At 34.2% G+C, this 15544-nt stretch overlaps 1 protein-coding gene and 1 pseudogene across 3 annotated transcripts; both read left to right on the forward strand.

The window, feature by feature from the left end:
- Window positions 1-2946: 2946 nt before the first annotated feature.
- On the forward strand, window positions 2947-3763 carry LOC141835415 (uncharacterized; annotated as a pseudogene).
- A 3999-nt stretch (window positions 3764-7762) lies between these two features.
- Window positions 7763-14918, forward strand: LOC141835022 (syntaxin-32-like). 3 transcript variants are annotated; one of them, XM_074722441.1, is made up of 6 exons: window positions 7763-7812; window positions 8113-8467; window positions 11757-12007; window positions 12130-12302; window positions 12640-12843; window positions 14585-14918. In XM_074722441.1, exons 2-6 carry the CDS (start codon window positions 8230-8232, stop codon window positions 14742-14744), a joined length of 1026 nt encoding a protein of 341 aa, XP_074578542.1. In that variant the 5' UTR covers window positions 7763-7812; window positions 8113-8229; the 3' UTR covers window positions 14745-14918. The 3 variants fall into 3 exon arrangements, with proteins under 3 accessions (XP_074578542.1, XP_074578543.1, XP_074578541.1); XM_074722442.1 differs by lacking the exon at window positions 7763-7812 and adding an exon at window positions 7822-8017; XM_074722440.1 differs by lacking the exon at window positions 7763-7812 and adding an exon at window positions 7822-7950.
- Window positions 14919-15544: the final 626 nt, after the last annotated feature.

A 15544-nucleotide genomic window follows, 5' to 3' on the forward strand; every position in this document is an offset into this window, starting at 1 on the left:
TTATTAGAATTAACAAATTTTTTTTGGAGAAAATGAGGATTAATACTTTTATAAAGATAGAGATTAATTAATTGATGTTGTGGTAATCAAAGCATGATTCGACCCTCAATAATGGAGCGGTTCACTCGCATCTTTGCCTTTTAAAATGGGCCGGGCCCATCGTGTAGTAGAAAGCGACGACCATGTGCAAAGTTACACATGGCGATGACCTACTGACCTTCTAAATCGCTAAGAATATCGATTTAGATTTAGTAGTTTTATAGCATCAATTGTTATTTTATTTTATTTTATAATTTAGATATTTAATTTTAAAAATCAATTAATTTTAGGTCTTATAAAATTTTTTTATCGATCATCAAGATTCATCTTTCATAGTCAACGTTCCAATTGTCTTCCCATCGAAGCAACAATCATTATCAATGAAGCATGAAGGGTGTTTTTTTTATTATTTAATATTAATTATAATTTTATAGTACTATTAGTTATATTTTGATTATTCTAAGCCTATCAAATTATATTTACATCATATGATATGAATAAAATTTAGATTCTAACAAATAAAAAACATATAATATTTTAGAATTCTTTGAATTATTTTACAATTTGTATGTTAATGAAGGAATTAAATTGGTTAATCATATCATTTATCACTATATATATATATAATAAACATTATAAACTTTAAAATCTTAAGAAATATTTTACTTTAAAATGTTATTAATTTCTTTTAAAATAATTTACTTTATAAACAATCAATTTACTTTAAAATATTTTTTTTATAATTTTGACAGGACAAATGAAGATGAGACCATTACCTGGCTCATCTTTAAAAAAAATTGGACTTAATTTGGGCTCAATTAATTCGAAAGGCGGATGATTTTATCTTGATTTATTTATTGGATAAATTTATAAGTGTGAGTCTCCATCCAACCATTAATATTTCAAATTTTTATCTCACTAGAAAAAAAAAATCCTATCATATGATCTAAAATTTGAAACATAAATACTTCAGCATAAGTAAAATTTGACATCTCAACGGTTCTACATTATTATTCTTATGATCATTTATAAAAAGATAAATCGAATATAATTGATCATGAAATATGAATACCCTGTCATTATTATTGCATTGTACATATTTGAACATTATTAAAATTGTCACACATAAAATGTCTAATTCATTATGTTGATGTTTCACGTGTTTGGACAGTGCTACACTACATTCATTTGACATCACTTTAATTAATCTAATGATTGTAATATAAAATATAAAATACTATCTTGAATGATTGGGAAGGTTTTATGTGTATTCTGAATTAATCGTTTGGGGAAAAAATATTAAACAATGTAAAACATAATAATGGAGATTGGGGAGTTTTTGTGTATAATCTGAATTAAATGTGTGATTTAGTAAAATGTCAAAACTATATTTGGCATTTAAAAAAAAATTAAAGTAGTAAAGAATTAGAATATAGTATAATAAAAACTTGTAAAAGAAATTAAAAGGCCCCTTTATTTTTTTCGTCAAAAAGATATTTAAAAAATAAATAAAATAGTGTATCAATATTTTTCTCACCTAGATAATATTAGTATAGTTGCTACTATGTAATAATAAGTTATATCATAACTATTATAATATCTTAAATTAAAATTAACTTAATATTTTAAAATTTAATTTAATCAAAATTATTATATATGTGATATTTTTATATCAAAATATTCTTTATTAACTTAATCAAAAATATTCAAATTTAATTAAAATCATTTTAATTTTGTATATATCATTTTAAATTATTATAATAGCTCTATAATAATTTTAATTAAATTAAAGCTATTGTAATTAAGCTTGAATAATTTTTATCGTATTTATAAAATATTTTTTTAATATAATAATATTTTAATTAAGTTACAATTTTTTTAATAATTCAGATATTCTATTTTTACGATTAATCTTAGAAATGATTAATCAAATTCCACAAAAATTTTTATTGACCCAAAAAAAATCCCTTGACTTAGTCATTTAATATTGGAATCCGACTTAATTAAATACTCGAATAACCTTTGCCCTCACCAGGTCAGTCTTCTATTCCACAACCACCTTCGCCATGGACTGCGCTGCTGGCGTCTTCAACCTCCCTCACCGCTTCTCCCTCATCTGCGACTTCTTCTCCAGCATCAGCTCCCTCGAGTCTCGCATCAACTCCCTGGCCGGCCAGCTACCCGCCGTCGAATCCATAATCGCCGACGTCAGGGGAAAACTCGACGCCGTAGCGAGGCTCGGAGTCAAAGCCCCCGACGAAGTCACCTCCTGGCTGACCTCCGCCGAGCGCTTCATCTCCGAAGCCGCCTCCGTCGTCGCGCAGTTCAGCAGCTGGGTCACCTGCCTCGGCCACATCCCCCTCGACCTCTGCTCCGCCTACCGGGCCAGCAAGAAAGCAGAGGAGCTGCTTGGAGCAGTGCAGGAGTTGAAGAAGAAGGCCAGTGAATTCGTCGAGAAGTTGGCTGGCCACCTTTCCGTCCCTGATGGCGTCAAGGATCTGCTTCATGGGGTGTCGGCGAGGAAGGAGGAGGTGCTGGAGAAGCTGGAAGAGTTGGGAATCACGAGCTCGGATGTCGAGGCAGACGTCTCCGAGACGAAGGAACGAGTGTTGAAGAAGGTAGAACAGCAGTTGGAGATCAATACAGCTTCTGTTAAGAAGTTAGATTTAAAGTCGGAGATTAAATCTTTGTTTTAGTTGTTTGAGAAGTTTCTGTGAAAATTCTATGGCTTGATCTTTGGTTCTGTGATGATGTTATCTGTGATCTGTTCTTCGTTGTTATTTTTGCCTGTGCTATTGTGTTTATCAGAAAAGATTGTTCTTGTAATTTGTGTTCCACGCAAATACACAATGTTATATAAAGCAATTAGAGAATAAGATTGGTGGCCTGATTTATTGCAGGTCAATCATGTCAAGCTCTGATGATGAATATGATGAATTAGGCACAGATATCAATTCGTTTATAGTTTTAGATCTCGCAAATGATTTTTTTTATGACATGACTCAATTTCTTGCATATATTGATCGAATGTCGTGTCGAACTTCATCTCTTACTAGAAGGATATATATTCAAGAAATACTTGATGGCCATCCTCAAGTTTGCTTTGATAATTTCCGTATCTCAAAATATGTGTTTGTGAATTTTTGTAGGATATTAAAAGATATGAATCTATTACAAGATGGAAAGAAAGTTACAGTTGAAGAAGGTGTCGCTATATTCTTACTAATCATTGGGCATAACACATGACATCGAATATGTGCAGATTGATTTCAACATTCATTGTATACTTGTAGCAAGTGGTTCAAATGAGTTGTTTGTACATTGGGCACATATATTATTCGACCATATGAACACAATGGCGTCCATCCTCACATATTGAACAATCCAAAGTGGTTTTCGTTTTTTAAGGTACATATTGTACCATAATGTATCTAATTACATTTACAATATATTCTTACTAAGACATTGTATATTTTTAGAATTGTTTTTGAGTTATCGATGGGACTCACGTATTAGCATGGGCACCGATATCAATTTAGACATCTTTTCGTGGTAGAAAGGTTATTGTTACACAAAATATGATGCTTGCATGCGACTTAGATATGCTTTTTACATTTGTGTATACAGGCTGAGAGGGAACAACGTAACAAATGATTCCAGGGTATTCATAGACGCATTGACAAGACATGTAAATAATTTTCTTAAACCTTACGGTGGTAAGTAATAAAAAAACTCTCTATGTATATTCATTTGAGTTTGTGTTTTACATTATTAATATGGAAATACTATCACAGATTAATTTTATATAGTTGATTCTGGCTACCCAAATATGTCGAGATTTCTCGCTCCGTATCGAGGTCAATGCTATCACTTGAGAGATTATCGGTGCTAAGGCAGACCAAGGGGGAAGGAAGAGTTATTGTTATGATTGATTGTTTTTATTTCTGAGTTTTATTTTGAAGTTGAATTTTATTATGTGTCTGAGTTTGTGCTAAATATGTTAAGTTTAATTTGGATTTGTACAGACAACATATGTCTTGCGTGCCAAGTTTTTGAAATGGATTTTAGTTTACTGATTATGTTTTGGATTTCTACAAACATGTGTCTTGCGTGCCAATTATGCTTTTGTTTTGGAGATGTTTGCTAGGTGTGAGCTTGGGGAGCAGTAATGTTTATTCTTGAATTCCTTGCTGCTCTTCACGTAAGGTTGATTTTTCTTGGCATGGGGAATTTCAGGTATGACTTTCTACCTGGTGTGTTTATTTTTGTTTTTGTGCCAAGTGTGCCAAATTAGTTCAGCTGCAAGATAAACTTTGCTCCAACTAAGTAAGAACTTACATAGTTTGCTTGAGTTGTATAAATACTTACCTAGACCTAAAATGGCTTGTCTTACAGGTTCATGTTGCTGCTAATTAATCATTGTGATAAATCATGTATACGATTGAAGGTTTAAGTTGATGGCTATAATTATGGGATCTGTTGGAAAACAAAACATAATTAAAATATGCCTTCAAAAGCTATAATTTCTTTCTTATTTCTTGAATAACTTGGGTGCATTTGATTTTGTAGTATTTCTTGTATGTCTTCTAGACTTTTAGTGAATAATAATGGAAGTCAGTTATATGCTTTTGTGCTTTTACGGGTAGAAAAGATGACAATTGGTTTGAAAATGTTAATTGAGAACTTGTCTTATCCCATATCTGTGAGCAAGCAAACAGGTGGATGTTAAAGTTCCATCTGATGAAGAAGAGTCTTCTGATGAAGAGGAAACATGTAGGTTTTTATCTGATGAAGAAGAGTCTTTTGGTGACAAGTACATGGGAGGTGTGGTTTTGCAATAGAAGATATATACTATATCATTTTGTGATGCTTGTAAACGTTGTGTGAGGTTGGTGGATAGTTTGTATAGTTGATAAACCTTTTATCTTATAGTGCGATACATGTAAAGAATTTGGAGTCATGTAATGTTGTATTAGAAGGTCAGGTCTTACCCCATCTTCTAATATATTTTCCTTTTTAAGGAATAAATATTCTTTTGCTAAAAAAAACGTTGCCAACAGAGGTGAATGGTGGTAAGATATTTTCTTATATTGCATATTAGAAGGTTATATTTGACCCTATTCTTGTATGATTTTTCCTTTTTCCATGAATAAGATGTTCTTTTTATTTAAAAAACTATTTTGCTTATAATTTTTCATATTAACAAACCAAACATATTTTTTAATTTTTTTTCTAGAAAATAGAAAATAGCATATCATATCAAATACATTTTTTGCTTTCTAAAAATTAGATTAGAAAACAGAGAAAATAGAAAACAGAAAATAGAAAAAAAATTTCAAACCAAACGCTCCTCAAAGTTTTATTTACCTTATGTCAATCAAGTCCTCCAGACTTGTTAAACTTTTGCTTAGCCTCGATCCTTGACCCTTAAGATTTCCACCGCTAGACATCCAGTCCTCTAGACTGGCCTAATCTTCTACCTGGTACACTTGATCTGCCAAGTCTTCCTGTCTAGTTATCTTGACCAGAACTTCCTTACCCAGTCTTCCAAATCAAGTCTTCCCACCCTAATCCTTCCGATTATGTTTGCCCAGCATCCAACTAGGACTTCCACTGCCTGATCGCAACTAGGACTTTCTTGTGCCTAGCCACAACTATGATTTTTCAGTGCTATCTGCACACTTAATTTAACTTATCAGATAAACTTACACACTTAACTTAAACATTTTACAATTATCAAAACTTAAATTTGATCATCTGATGCTTCCTGCACCAACATTATATATCTAAAAAAATACTAAAGGAGGACTGTTTGATAATCACTATGTGTTGATCATGTAAATAAACAGAATCACGATGTTTTCCTTTCAATGTGGATGCTCCAAAAAAACTATTAAAAGTGACCCAACATACTATTTTAATGCAGTTTATGTCTAAGATCAATTGAAGCCTATACTTTTTCAATATTGAAATTATTAACAATCAAATTCATTTCCAAATCCAAATGAACATTGTTATGAATATATCCAACACAACAACATTGTTGTTTTGAAATCCAATGAAATTACATTATAATTTGTCAATGAAATTATCGCTTTAACAAATCAATGTGTTTGTTAAAAACAACGGCATCCAAACCCATAGGAGACAAACACAAATATTAAAGACTAAACATGTCCATGTTACATACTTTTGCGGATGATCGAGAACCAAAGGTTGAAACACCTATCACACTTATTGTGCCATTCTGAAACAAGAGTATAGACAACAAATAAAACCCTAAACTCGAATGTAGAAAGTTGAACCAAGTTAGTGTGTTCGTCAAAAACCCTAAGGCAGCGTTTGGTTTGAGCGTTTTCCAGCGTTTTCTATTTTCCTTTTCCAAGGAAAATGGAAAACGCTGAATGGTTTGTGATTTCCTTTTCATTTTCTGGAGAATGAAAACCCGTTTTCCAGAAAAACAGAAAACGCTAAATCATCATTTTCTAAAAACTCAGTTGGGAATGGAAAATGTGAAAACGCGGCGTTTTCCCTTCGATTCCACGACGAGCACAGCGAGCGAGCACATCTCTTCCGGGGTTTTTTTCCTTCGATTCCGCATTTTTTCCGGGTTTTCTTCTGCGGATTTCTTCCCCGAGCCGACGCCCTCTTCTCCTCCCGCTGTGCGTCGTGGCTGGATTGGAATCGCTGGAAAAGCTTCAAATCCGGCGATGTCTGGGCCGGCGACGCCATCGGAGGCGCCGCTCGGGCCCGACGACGCCACCGGAGGTGCCGCGCGAGCTCGGCGACGCCACCGGAGGCGCCGCGCAGGCCCGGCGAAGCCTTCTGGCACGACCCTCGCGACTTCGATCCGCCCTTCAGCCGCCTGCCGCCTGCCTGCGCTCAAGACGCCGCCCACCAACGCCGGAGTCGCCGCCGCCTCTGCCGTCGGTCCAAGCTACGCGAGAAGTTGCCGATGAAATCGGTAAAGGAAACTTTACCGATTAGTTTTAATTAATTGAGTTAATTAATTATTAGATTAATTAGTTAATTAAATCATTAGTTAGTTAATTAGTTTAATAACTATTAGATTGTTAATTAATTGAGGATTAATATGTGTAATTAGGTAATTTGATAAAAGATTAATTGATGAATTGGATTAAGGTTAGTTAATTAATTAAAACTCGTGGGATTAGAAAGGCTGTTGGATTAATTAAAATAATTAATTAAAACTCTAGATTTTTATTTTAATAAAAAAATAAAAAATATAGAAAATAGTTATCAAATCAAACGCGTTTTCTAATTTTCTATTCTAGAAAATAGAAAACAGCATATCATACCAAACATATTTTCTGTTTTCTGAAAATTAGATCAGAAAATAGAAAATTAGAAATAGAAAATGAAAAACAAAAAATGAAAAATATTTTCCAAACCAAACGCTCCAGTGATTTGCCGCCTGCTGAGAGGGACACAAGAAATATTTGTCAACGTTTTCAGTATGTGACAATCTCTCCGACTAAAATAAAGTGCTGAATTTTTATCTACGACTTAATAGAGAAGATACAAATGCATTAAAAATTAACGTGTGAAAAGTTAATTTTGATGAAAGGGGTAGAACGGAAAATTCATTCTTAATTAAATTAGTACGGCCGTTAATTATTCTCAAATTACGATGAGTAATTTGGGAATTTTCAAAATCGCGCCCTTCGGTGAATCGCCGTTATTTTTCTAACAGCATGTCTCTCTTTCGCTCGCTCCGGTTTGGATTAATTTCCGTAGCAACTCCTTCTCAAGGTACGGACTCCACGACAATGCTCCGATTACTTTTCTTCCTCCTCGATCGACGTCCTCCCGATTGGTTCAACTTTTTCTAAATCTCCGCGATATTTGATTCATGGCGATGTCTTCACCTCGATCGATTTCTATTGGATGGTAAAATCGGTGGAATCGAACTCCCATGTTTGTTCTCTGTTCCCGGGACCATGAGCCCGGATCTAGGGTCCTTTAACTCTTGCAAATTTGGATTCATCATTTTTTTTTGTTGATTTGGGCGACAATATATCCTCTTTTTTTTTCTTCCTGTCGGTGTCTCAGATCTGGCCAGCCGATTCGACTCGTAGATGATGAAACCCTAAGGCCAACTTTGGTGGCGTTGATTCCTCGAATACTTTCTCGGCGCTGTTCTTCATTGCGATTATAAGGTGATCCGCGATGAATTCTAGGGCGGGGCAAACGTCATATCGTGATCGGACGCAGGAGTTCGTTAAGGCAGTCGAGAATTGCAAAAAGTCCTTCTCGTCGACTCAAAATGGGCCGAGCAGCAGCACTGCGCCTAACTTGGAAGGACCTAAATCAGCAGCCTCCATCCAGTCGGAGTTCAGCAGGAGGGCTTCGCAAATTGGACTTGGCATCCATCAGACTTCACAGAAACTTGCTAAGCTTGCGAAATGTAAGTGACTGGTTATGGTTGCATTTCACTTCTTACTTTTTTTTCAAGTTAAATTTGAAGCCGAAATTGTTATCATGCTATGGGGCCTCTGATATGAACAGTCTGTGGTTAATATACGATCCTTGATTAGACGTGTTTGCGGTCCAAAATTTTACATTTGTTAAATAGCATCAGAAACTTGATACTGCATGTTCGCTTCTCCTTAGTACAATCCTTAGAGCCGCTTTTTGGAAATTTAAAAATTTTAGTCTGCTTGACCCTATTTGATAATGTTTGTGTTTTCTTTTATTTAGGAGCACATGTTAATTTTTTTATTTTGGAATTTCCTGAATCAAAATCTGTTCCGCACTACTTTTGTTTGTCATACCATCACCTCTCACTAGCTTCATATGGGTATGAATCAAACAGTATATATCCAATTATACTGTCTGAAAATATCCAATGGAAGTATTAAAAAAATTACTCTCATTTCAAACATATGAATGGAGTCTAAATCATTGTAAGAAAGTATTTTTCCTGATAGAAATTGTAATTTAAACTACTGCACAAATTACAAGAAAGTTGTTTCCTGATAACACATGTAATTTAAACTGACCCACCAAATATCTTAAAACCCTTGAACAAATTCCTCGTGGTATGCTTTATGTTGTTGTGTTGCATGTGCAGCCTTTAAGAGGAAGATGATAATTTGGTATTTATTGTATCTGTAGAGTGTTTTCCATTTTTTCTTGTCTAAAAAAAGTGTTTGGCTTGTGTGGACATGTATATCCCCTTAGTTCCTATTTTAATTTGTATCAACCATGTCAATAGTTTTTTTATAGTCCTGAGAACTGTAACACCATTAAATATTGATTAACATACTGTTCATGTGATTTTTCTCAGGCAGTTCTTGGGTTCATATGAAATTTATACAGCTCATGCATAGCCTTTTACTTCTTTATTTTCTTTGGATGATGTTGTTGTATCAAATTATTAATTGTAGTCAATTGAGTTTTTTAATAGTGTGTACAATAGTGATCTTATCACTATGCTCGAGTTAGGGAAACAAAAGGAAAACTTCTTCTCGTGCCCCATTATGTTGTCAGGATAAAGGTTATATGTACAGATTTATATATATTTGTAGCTTGAAAATGACTAAGCAAACTTAAGTCTCTCGATCCTTCACATTAATCTAGGAAGTGTTTGGAGCTAAGTTTATAGGTTTTGGTGTACTGATGACTACATTAACCAGGGAAGTGTTTGGATCTGATCTTATAGGTTTGGAATACTGGTGGCTGTGAAAGTTTCATGCAGTTGTCTGCAAATAGTTTGGACTTAACTTTGTCTTGTTCATGGTCTAGAAACTTAAACAGTTAAACTTTGGCTATGCCAGTAAATGTTACTGTACTGATTTTATGAAGATAAAAAGGTAGACCTCAATTTTAATCTGATTATGTGAATTGTACATTTTGCTTTGATCATATATCGAAAAAATCTTCACATTTTGCTTATATGCAAAACTTGCATCTGCGATTGAACTGGTATGATGGGAGATCAAGTGGAGATGCCTAATAGACATTAGTAAATTTTTCATGGAACTTCTTATAAGTTAAACAGTGTTTTTGTGATGATATTGAATGCTATACTACAATTGACAAATGTTAACATTATACCTACTATTGATAAATGTTATAATTAATTATCAAGTAAGGTTGTTGAAACGAGATTCAAATCCGGAATTATTTTTTTGGTTTTACAAATCGCGAGTCATAAGCTTCATGTGAAGATAAATATATATAAAGAAATTTACCTTATTTAAATTTGCAAGAACATCCTATTTAATATCTAGTATAATTAATACATTGCCAATTAATAATAAAATACATTATGTAATTAAAGAGTCTAAAGGCCCTATATCCTTAAAATTTTCATCTATGACTTGAACATATAAACAAAAACTTGTCAAAGAGACATGTCTATCTTGTATTACTATCACTATGTATTCTCTCCACTCAAAATGTACTCCTCCTCTTGGTTTTAGTCTACCATGTCTTCCTCTTCTTTTCCTCTTCTTCTTCCTCTTCATCCTCAATAATTGCACTCACCTATGAAGGGAAGAAGCCTCTAACATCTTGTAAGCTAATAAGTTATCACTATTAGCTGTTGAAGACTAGGACTGGGAGGCAACGTTGTCATATAATAAAGAAGCTTGAGGAATAAACGAAGGTTGCTAAGAATGATAGATGTTCTCCAGTCAAAGGCACTATGGAAATAGTTGCCAACGGGGGTTGTTTGGAAGACTCACTTAAAAAATATAGATATTGTTTTCAGGATCCTCTAGTTGACAATTGATTACTGACAATGAGTGCCAAAAGGTGCTCATTAGTTGAAGAAACACAAAGAAGAAGTCATTAAAGCTTCGGACGAGCTGGACTGCTTGAGAGATGTTCACCAAGGGTTGATGACAATGAGCCACTATTGAATAAACAACCTTTGATGAGCTAAGAGTCTTAGACAATGAGTTGCCATCAAAGCAACAGCCTCTGATGAGTAAAGGGTTGAAAACAATATAATGTGCAAATGGTTGAAGATGAATCATCGAACAGGATAAAACACAAGATTTTTTAATCCTAAAATAATTATCTATAAACTATTTATTTGTTGGATTATAGCTAATTAATATCTAAGTTTAGAATCGGGAATTGGTTGATTGGTATCGAATCGGTCCTAATTGTGTCTAATGAGATCAATTCTAGAAACAAATAATTCACCCATATGGTTTGAACCATTTTAGGTGCGAATGGAATCAAATTGTGAATCATATGATTCTAATTATTTAACATACTCATTTTTTAAATTTCAAAGCCTATTTTAATGTAAAATTTAGATGGACACTAGGCTCTTGACAAAGTTGGTGATTTCTTTTTCTAGGTTAAATTTATATCTTGAAAATTATATCAGGAGAATTCCTCATAAGATACCCTAGTCTTTCGAACAGATAGTTCCTGTCAATGTCATCTTAGCTGGTAGCATAAGTGTCTATGCAAGCAAATTAGATATACAATAATATTTATTAAATTGAATTGAGAAGTTGCATAATTATGCTAGCAATTAGTTGGGTGTTATTTAACATTCTACAAATACTAGCATTAGTATATCTTACTTTTTTGAACTTTTGGGATGGTAACCTTAATTCATTATAGCTCACTTCTATTTATGTTTGATATTAGCATAATCTAAAGGTTTAGATGGTTGTATTTTTCCTTGTTAAATTTGTCCATTATAGCTTAAATTGCTTCTTTGCTTTCAGTGGCAAAAAGGACATCAGTTTTTGATGACCCTGCTATAGAGATTCAAGAATTAACCTCAGTTATCAAGAAGGATATTACTGCTTTAAATAGTGCAGTTGTAGACCTGCAACTCCTCTGCAATTTGCGGAATGAAAGTGGCAATATGTCCAGGGATACTACCAATCACTCTTCTACTGTTGTTGATAACTTAAAGAACCGCTTGATGAGCACTACAAAGGAGTTCAAAGAAGTATTAACCATGAGAACTGAGGTAGACTAAACCCTACCTTATATGACCTCTTGGTGATGCATCAAGATTTTTTGACATAGATGGAAATCATTACTCATAATATGTTTTAAAAAAATAAATTTCTGGGTTTTTTTTCTCTACAGAATTTGAAGGTTCACGAGAGTAGAAGGCAGTTGTTTTCTTCATCAGCATCAAAGGAAGCAGCTAATCCTTTCCTTAGACAGCGACCCCTTGTTTCTAAAGGAAGTAATGAGTCTCCTGCTCCCCCAGCACCATGGGAAAATGACTCAACATCTTCATCTCCTTTGTTTCCAAGGTAACATCTGAAATTCTCAGAGCTTCCTGGACTTAATTATGATTATTTTCTTTGAGTTATGGTGTTTGTTTTTTGATTAACTAAGCAACATGTGGCATTCTTGGGTTGTACCTTACATAATCCAATTCTGGCTTTGTTTCTAGTTTTCTATCATTTTCTGGAATGAAGTATTACCTTTTACTCTTTGTTTTCCTCAGTTACAAACTTCGGTTTGGTGTGTACTGGAATGATATTTTTATGACTGTTAAAACAGTCCCAGGAATCCTTGATGTTGTCTATAAAATTTACCCATGTGTTAATCTGCAACCATCTAATAATGATTCTTCTTGGTTGACAGGAGGAAACCAAATGGGGACTCATCATCTACTCAGCCTTTAATTCCGCAGCAGCAACAGCAACAACAAATGGTTGCAATACAGGACAGTTACATGCAGAGTAGAGCGGAAGCCCTTCAAAGTGTTGAGTCAACAATTCATGAGCTGAGTAATATCTTTACACAACTAGCTACTATGGTTTCACAGCAGGGAGAGCTAGCAATCAGGTATTTTGTTTTTTTATTAGTATCCTTTTTCTAATATTTCCTTTGCCCATTTAAGATTGGACATGTATCATTCCAATGAGGAATATGATTTCACCTTCAAGCTTCTGCTGTCATGATTCATGTAGAAGCATTTCTTTTTGAACAATTGAGTATAAAAAACATGCTTCAAATGCATTTACTTGATTACATGCATTGGCAACATAAATTTTTCCCTTCATGACAATATTGTAAGGTGAAGGCTTCCCTAAAAACTTACATATTGTTGCTCAGATTGCCACTTGGGCACAGATACCGGTCTTTGACACAAGTATGAATCTATGCCAGATGTATGCTATTTCCCAAGTGAAGACACTAGTGCTTGGTAGTAAAAAGTCCAAAATTTAGACATGGGTACAAGGACACATTAAAGCTTCATTGGCAGAACAGTAGGCACAAGAAGAGAGGGAGTGGCGTGTGCAACAGTAGTGGGAGTGGCAGTAGTACAAGCACATCTTGTCTTCCCCATAGGCACCATCAATTCTTCCTCTTTGGAACTCGGAGGCATTGTTCTTTCTTCCTCATCGAGACACAACAGTGATGGGCTGCTTCTATGAAGTCTCCCATCTTCCTTCAAGACATGGTGCAAACATCTATCATGCCCTTGCCTTCCTGTTTGACATGGCACCCTATCACTATCCAACCAGCAAACCTTCATCTTTCTCTTCAATGTGGTTCCTTTTCTTTCATAGAGATGTGACATTAGAGGAAATTCTCCTCCTCTGCTTCTTCCTCTTCTTTTCTTTCCTCTTTTCTTCCTCAACTTTCTTTCCTCTTCTTCTCCTCCTGCTCCTTCATTTCTTCCTTTGCTCAATTCCCTTTAGAAATAGGCGAGTCTGGTTTGTTGGACATATTTCATATCTATACTTGTGTTACATCAACTTGAGTATGGGAAAGGGAAATGCTTAGTCTGAGTATCATAAGTTGCCCATATTGTTGGAAAATACTTTTTGGTTAATTATTCTATATTATGAGCTGTTCATTTTTTTAAAAGAATCTTGTTGTAGTGGGACAAAAAGAAAAAAAAACTATTTGTTTGTAAGCTTCATCTGCTTATTATGACATAAATCTCCATTCTTTGTGGAGAGAATACCTTCTCTTCAGTTCCTCAACTTAATCAACTGTGAATTTCTCAAAGAAGCCCAAATTATCTTCTTTTTCGGTTATCATTTTAAATTGTTTAGGTACCTTCTAATTCAGTTCCTCAACTCAGAGATAAGATGTTTCCATATGGTATATGGAAATTTATGGTATTCATAGGAGCACTAATTATATAGTTTACTACAAAGAAAGCAGAATAAAATAGATTGATCTTTGCCTCTTATTATTATTTTGCCAATAGTAGCCCTACTGCATTCATTTTTATTGGAAGCCTAACACAAATAACATAACGCATAAGTAAAGAATATGAAAATGAAAAAAAGAATGTGTTTCTTTGACCATGGCACATCAATCTCATTCCTTTCACGGGAGATGTGCTTCTGAAGTTGAGGGAGCTAATTAACTTGTGTTTTTGCAAAATATATAAAAGAACTCGACATGTTTTAAATTTCCTGATGATGGGGATGTTTAATCCATTATACTTTTAAGCGTTTAACATTCATTTCCTTTTCTTACATTGAATACGGCATGGGGATGGACATGTGGTAGTCAAAACATATCCTTTTGTATTTGAAAACTAATTACATGGCATTGCTGATGGCAGGATTGATGAGAACATGGACGACACGTTAGCCAATGTGGAAGGAGCACAAGGTCAACTGCTTAAGTACTTCAACAGCATATCCTCTAATAGGTGGCTGATGATCAAGATATTCTTTGTTCTTATGGTTTTCCTTATGATCTTTCTCTTTTTTGTTGCATAATTCCACCATCTGTACTCTTCACACTTGTTCCTGCTATCCATTTGGCACAAAATGAAGAAGTCTTGTAGGTCAAATGCCAGGAATCATTGAAAAAAAAGAAGAGAATGGAAATGTAGGACCAAGTGAATCAAACTCTAGTAGAATTATATTTCATATGATTCTACAATTGGAATTCTTGTGATGTGCAACTACTTTTTGACATACAAAAAGAAGACTTTATTATCCAGTATTCTGATAAAATGTTGGCATGAGCCGTGTGGATAAACGTTTAATGTTTAACTTACCTTCAGATTAGTGTAGTTCTTCAAAGCAACTAAATCTTGGAAGTATGTTTATGTTGTTTGATATCTGATGATACAATTCAACCACCAAGAACAGTTGAGCAAATCTAACCTATTAGTTTTTGAAATATAATAGAAAAACAAAAACAAATGTTTAGCATTTTTCATGCGATCTTAATCAACTATGTAATTAATTCAGTTGCTTTTTCATTCAATCTAATAAATTCATGATGGAATAACCCTATATTAATTGCCTTATTTCAAGTGATGTGATGACGATCCCATCTTTGAATAATTTTGCCTTTCCCTCATGAATTGTTCTTCTTCTCTAAATTAATTTCCCCTGTATTTTTGCTATTTTTAAAAATTATTATTAATGTTGTGAGAGAGTTCTAACTTAATGCAGCAAAACCCCACCTACCGATCGCGACCGCAAGCAAAAATACCCAAAATTCATTGAAGGATCATGGGGGCCCACCGACTCATAGGGTAACAACCGGCATGTAGGATTAAATGGCA

Source organism: Curcuma longa, chromosome 9, assembly GCF_044706935.1.
Source record: "Curcuma longa cultivar G26 ecotype Majalengka, Jawa Barat chromosome 9, ITB_CL_G26_1.1, whole genome shotgun sequence".
NCBI classification, from domain to species: domain Eukaryota; kingdom Viridiplantae; phylum Streptophyta; class Magnoliopsida; order Zingiberales; family Zingiberaceae; genus Curcuma; species Curcuma longa.

Excerpts from the sequence above, each read along its gene's own strand:
- LOC141835022 (XM_074722441.1), top strand. The coding sequence starts at position 8,230 with ATGAATTCTAGGGCGGGGCAAACGTCATATCGTGATCGGACGCAGGAG. Across the intron at positions 12,303-12,639 it reads TCATCTCCTTTGTTTCCAAG|GAGGAAACCAAATGGGGACT; the intron begins GTAACATCTGAA and ends CTTGGTTGACAG. Across the intron at positions 12,844-14,584 it reads CAGGGAGAGCTAGCAATCAG|GATTGATGAGAACATGGACG; the intron begins GTATTTTGTTTT and ends TGCTGATGGCAG.